At 42.5% G+C, this 6,000-nt stretch overlaps 1 protein-coding gene across 1 annotated transcript in view; it reads right to left on the reverse strand.

Annotated features, from left to right (window-relative positions):
• Nucleotides 1-5,688, reverse strand: part of tnfrsf21.S (tumor necrosis factor receptor superfamily member 21 S homeolog) — a 63,176-nt gene extending 57,488 nt beyond the window's left edge. Inside the window, exon 1 of the mRNA XM_041565085.1 lies at nt 5,364-5,688. Within this exon, the coding sequence (XP_041421019.1) occupies nt 5,364-5,438 (75 nt within the window). The 5' untranslated portion in view covers nt 5,439-5,688. The remainder of the gene's footprint in view (nt 1-5,363) is intronic.
• Nucleotides 5,689-6,000: the final 312 nt, after the last annotated feature.

The raw sequence follows: 6,000 nt of genomic DNA on the forward strand, positions 1-6,000 counted from the left end.
TGTATGAAATAAAAAGCTGTCATTCAGTGCAGAGGGAGTGGTCAGTGGGAATAACAGCAGCAGGGTCAATACAAATATTGTGCAAGAGTATTTCCCTTACTATCGGTTCTTTTCCCTGATGCAGAACTTTCTGCAGAAAATTCATGAGTCACAGAATATCAGAGTAATTCTCTAAAGTGCCCCACACACAGGAGAGAGACTTTGTGCTGCTGATATTTATGGATTTAATGGATTAATTCCAAACAGCTGACTCATATTGCTGCATAATGTGCTGGGAAAGGTCCAGTTTTTATGATCCAAGTTGGTGATCTCTTACATTGGGTATCTCCATAGCAGCACAGCGGAGTAGCGCCTTAGGTGGAGTCTGTTGTAAGGTCAGGGGCATTTCTAACCCTGGCATTGGAGATGCCTCTACACAATGGAAGCTGAAAGAGGGGCTAATGTCAGGTTAAAGGGACACTGCCAACCCATAATATTCTTTTATTTTACCATCCTTTTACCTCTTTTATGCATGTTTCAAGTGACACTTACATTTTTCTACCAACCAAAGGATTTCTGTCAGTGTCCCTTAAAGTGACACACATCTGGGTTTTTTCTACCTACAAATTCCTCCCTTTCCAGGCCAATGATGCCTTTGTGATTCTTATAGAGTTTGGTGCTAACTCTACAAACTACGCCTTCACCCTGAGCTCAGCTTTATTATTCCAGAATTCAAACTGCCATATGCAAACTCCCTGCACCCATGTTTACTTGCATTAGCACCAGGGCTGCCATCAGGGGGGGACAGGGGGGAGAGTTGTAGGGGGCCCCGAGGGTAAGGGGGGCCCTGCCACGTCACACTTACTTGATTAGCTAGGCCCCCCATCTTTCTGAGAGCTGCTGACTTTGGGAAGGCATGGACGTTTAAGGGGCCCTGGCCACCAAATTTCTTATAATGGGGGGGGCCTGGCCTCCAAATTTGGGCGCAGCCCAGGGGGCCCAGGAAATGTTGTCGTATGGGTTCCTGCGATTTCTGATGGCGGTCCTGATTAGCACCAGCCATAGGTTATAGGGCTCCCACGCACACAAATGAGCAGTGCAAAAAAAAAGGGGAAGTATTCCTTTATATTAACTTTTTAATGTTATAATTGCCCAGATTCTTAACCCCTTTTCAGGTTGTCTTCATTATTTATTCTGTATGATTTGTATATTATCATATTATTCTGTATGATTTGTATATGTTCCTATCCAGCCTGCAACTGAAAATGTTATCTGGGCGTCAGGGCAACGCTTTTATTGTTATTCTTCTTTTTTTAACAGCTTATCTTTCTTCTTCTGTTGATCTTCATTTGGTTTCCAAACTGATTGCAGGTTGCTAGGGTACTTAAAGGGACTGATCACCTTTAAGTTAACTTTTGTATGATGTAGAGAGGAATATTCTGAGACAATTTGCAGTTTGGTTTTTATTATTTGTGGTTTTTGAGTTATTTAGCTTTTTATTCAGCAGCTCTCCAGTTTGAAATTGCAGCAGTCTGGTTGCTAGGGTCCAAATTTGCCTAGCAACCATGCATTGATTTGAATAAGAGACTGGAATATGAGTAGGAGAGGGACTGAATAGGATAAGTAATAAAACGTTTCAATAGCAACACATTTCAGAGCATTTGTTTTTTATATGGGGTCAGCGACCCCCATTTGAAGAGACAGAAGAAGAAGGCTAATAATTCAAAAACTATAAAAAAGAAAAAATGAAGGTCAATTGAAAAGTTGCTTAGAATTGGCCCCTCTATAACATACTAAAAGTTAATGTAAAGGTGAACCGAACCGCCCCTTTAACCCCAATTGATTAACCAATGATGTCCAGTTTACCTGCATGTGCCTCCCATACTGCCCACCTGTTATTCCCAGTTCTGCTAAATGCCCCAATACTCGGCCAGTGTTGTGACTACTGTGGCCAGTCAACTGCATTGGCACATGCACATTTTTTTCTAATTACCCCAAGCAAGTGCCTCTTCACATAACCATTACAACAGAGTAACCAGTCTTCACCCAGCACACTCATTTGTTGTGACAACACCAACCTCTGTTATACCAACTACTCCGTGTAAACTTATATGCCCGGCACTGTGCCAAACTGCAGCGCTACAGGAGAATGGGCACCTAAACCTACACTGTACCACATCTACCTTAAAGGTATACTGTCATTCTGCACTGAAATCCGTTTCTCAATGGAGCAAACAGATTTTTTTATATTTAATTTTGAAATCTGACATGGGGCTAGACATATTATCAGTTTCCCAGCTGCCCCCAGTCATGTGACTTGTGCTCTGATAAACTTCAGTCACTCTTTAGGACAGGGGCACACTGGCAGATTCGGGGAGATTTAGTCGCCTGGCGACTAATCGCCTCTTCTTCCGGGTCGACAATCTCCCCGAACTGCCTTCCGCCTGCTATAATGAGAAAACGCCAGCGCAATGGCACCTGCGACGCTTCGATTTCCGTAGTCGCCCGAAGTTGACTCATGCAATTCGTCATTTTAGCAGGTGGAAGGGAGTTTGTGGAGATTGTCGCCCCGAAGAAGAGGTGATTAGTTGGCAGGCGACTGAATCTGCCCGTGTGACCCTACTGCTGTACTGCAAGTAATAGTGATATCTACCCCCCCAACCTTCCCCACACAGCAGCCTAACAACAGAACAATGGGAAGGTAACCAGATAGCAGCTCCCTAACACAAGATAACAGCTGCCTGGTAAATCTAAGAACAGCACTCAATAGTAAAATCCAGGTCCTACTGTGACACATTCAGTTACATTGAGTAGGAGAAACAACAGCCTGCCAGAAAGCAGTTCCATCCTAAAGTGCTGGCTCTTTCTAAAAGCACATGACCAGGCAAAATGACCTGAGATGCCCCTACACACCAATATTACAACTAAATACACTTGCTGGTTCAGGAATGATAATTTATATTGTAGAGTGAATTATCTGCAGTGAAATTTAGAAATAAATACTATTTCAACTTCAGATTCAGCTTGATGACATTTTTTTCATTTCATCTACTACATTATGATGTGAGACTGATGCCCTTGCACTTTTAGTAACATTTCACAACCATTAGAGAAGATGACCACGGCTGTTGTGCAAGGTTTGTTAGTCACAAATAGCCCCCGTGAGCCAACCCAGGCCTCCCAAGCAGGGGCTGATAAAACCAGTGAATAAGACCAGCATCAAGAGAAGTCATTCATCATCATCATGTGCTTGTAGCACTCATCATGCAATATGGCAAGTCTCAAGCTTCCAGCTGAACTACAGCTCTCGGTATCCCTAAAGAGGCTAAAGGCTGGAAGTGCCAGCAGGTGGGAGATCCCTGGTACAGTAAATATAAATGAGATTTCTATCTGTTGCCATTATAGGTGCTGAGCCAGCGAGGAAAAGAGCAAATGTAGAGCTTTTACTGCAGATCCGGCTATCTATCCTTCTGTCTGTGTCTGTGTCTCTCTCTATTTCTATGCATTCTTAGATGCATAATACATAATATACAAACAAAGCAATAGATAAAGACAAAGTATAACATGACAATACATTGTATTAAACAATAGTGTAGCTGATTTACAGTACAGTAACAATCTACAGGCAGGGCCTGGAACAAATAAATCCTCTGCCTCAATATCAAATGTCTCATATACCCTCCAATGTACCAACACAGTTATGAGCAGGACTAACCACAGACAAGGACCAACCACAGCTACACAGCCGGCCACTGGCAGGTCATTATATCCACCCCGAATATTGGCTTAACTATTTCACTGCCAAACACACCGACCTATAGACAGAACAGCCCCAGAAGCCACAGCCTGCCTACACCTGTGCCCCTGTGCCCCTCATAGGAAACCAACTCATTCACACCAGTGTAGCTTGGCCATTACATGACACAAATCAGCACTACCCATTCCTGTGCCCTTAGTCTGCCACCAGGGCATTAACCTCAAATTGAAAATAACTCTTTGACTGGCTGGAATACCAGCAGGGCAACTTCTGCAACCAACAAACAGCAGCTGCCAGGAGACCACTGGCATCTTATTATATAGGCGCTCCCCCTTTCACCAGCAGGTTATAAAGGTGCTCCCCCTTTCACTGACACCTTATTATATAGTTGCTCCCACTTTCACTGGCAACTTATTATAGGTTTATTATATAGGTGCTCCCCTGTCACTGGCAGCTTATTATATAGGGTTATTATATAGGTGCTCCCCTGTCACTGGCAGCTTATTATATAGGGTTATTATATAGGCACTCCCCTATCATTGGCAGCTTATTATATAGGGTTATTATATAGGTGCTCCCCTGTCACAGGCAGCTTATTATATAGGCTTATTATATAGGCGCTCGCCCTTTCACTGGCAGCTTATTATATAAGTGCTCCCCTCTCACTGGGAGCTTATTATATAGGGGCTCCCCTGTCATTGGCAGCTTATTATATAGGGTTATTATATTATATAGGGTTATTATACAGGTGGTCCCCTGTCACTGGCAGCTTATTATATAGGCTTATGTTATATATTATATAGGGTTATTATATAGGCGCTCAGCTGTCACTGGCAGCTTATTATATAGGGTTATTATATTCTATATTATATAGGGTTATTATATTATATTGGCTTATTATATTATATTATATATTATATAGGCTTATTATATTATATATTATATAGGGTTATTATAATATATATTATATACGGTTATTAAATTATATATTATACATTATATAGGCTTAATATATTATATATTATATAGGCTTATTATATTATATATTATATAGGGTTATTATAATATATATTATATACGGTTATTAATTATATATTATACATTATATAGGCTTAATATATTATATATTATATAGGCTTATTATATTATATATTATATAGGGTTATTATATCATATATTATATAGGGTTAATGTATTATATATTATATAGGCTTATTATATTATATATTATATAGGCTTATTATATTATATATTATATAGGGTTATTATATCATATATTATATAGGGTTAATGTATTATATATTATATAGGCTTATTATATTATATATTATATAGGCTTATTATATTATATATTATACAGGCGCTCAGCTGTCACTGGCAGATACACACACACATGTAGAGGAGCAGCAGTAGCAGTAGGAAGAGCAGATTCCCAGGGAGGGATAGTGACATAGGGAGACTATACAGAACCAGCCTCAGTCCCATTCCAGCCCTCGGGGCAACAGCAGATGTATGAATTGCCCCAGATATGATTTAACCCTTCCTGATGAAGATTCAGCCAATCCAGAGAATCCAGACAGTGAGTAGAGGCCAAGAGCAGGACACAAGCAGCAGCCCCGGTACTTACAGTCAATATCCTGGCGGCCTGGCTCGCTCTCCCCTCACAGGCAGCAGCCCCCATGTCTCGCTCATTCCCGGGCATCAGGGCACAGCGCGGGGCACCAGCTCATTCCAGTAGCGGGACGGTCTCAGCAGCAGCGGTCTCAGCAGCAGCAGCGGGTCGGCTAAGGGGACAAGCGCCGGGCAGTACAGGAGTATTACAGGGCTGAGAGCGGCTGCCACACACACTGGGAGCCATTGCTGAGCCCAAACACACGCTGTCCGGATCCTTTCTCCGGAATGTGCACCGAGTGACAGGGCACACAGGAGAGCGGACAGCGAGCCCCGCCCCGCGCTGACATCATGGTGGGCGGGAAGAGTGCCGGGAGCGCCCTGATTGGCTCAAGCGCGTTGCCTCAGTGTCTGGCACTTTTCCTTGGGGCAGAGAATGTGCTTTGTTGTTACTGTACTTTCTGTTGTGACACGGGCTCCCCCTGCTGCTCATCTGCGCTTGGTACCGCCGACCTACTGCCCCATAAGAGTCTGGGTCGATGACGTATGAGATGAGATCATATGTTATTGGTCACCTATTGGTTCATTTATCTGCCCTACACACTCATTGCTTTTATACACCTCCTATTTCTTACATGGCTCTGTTATTACTG

The sequence above is a fragment of the Xenopus laevis genome, chromosome 5S (genome assembly GCF_017654675.1).
Source record: "Xenopus laevis strain J_2021 chromosome 5S, Xenopus_laevis_v10.1, whole genome shotgun sequence".
Taxonomy (NCBI): domain Eukaryota; kingdom Metazoa; phylum Chordata; class Amphibia; order Anura; family Pipidae; genus Xenopus; species Xenopus laevis.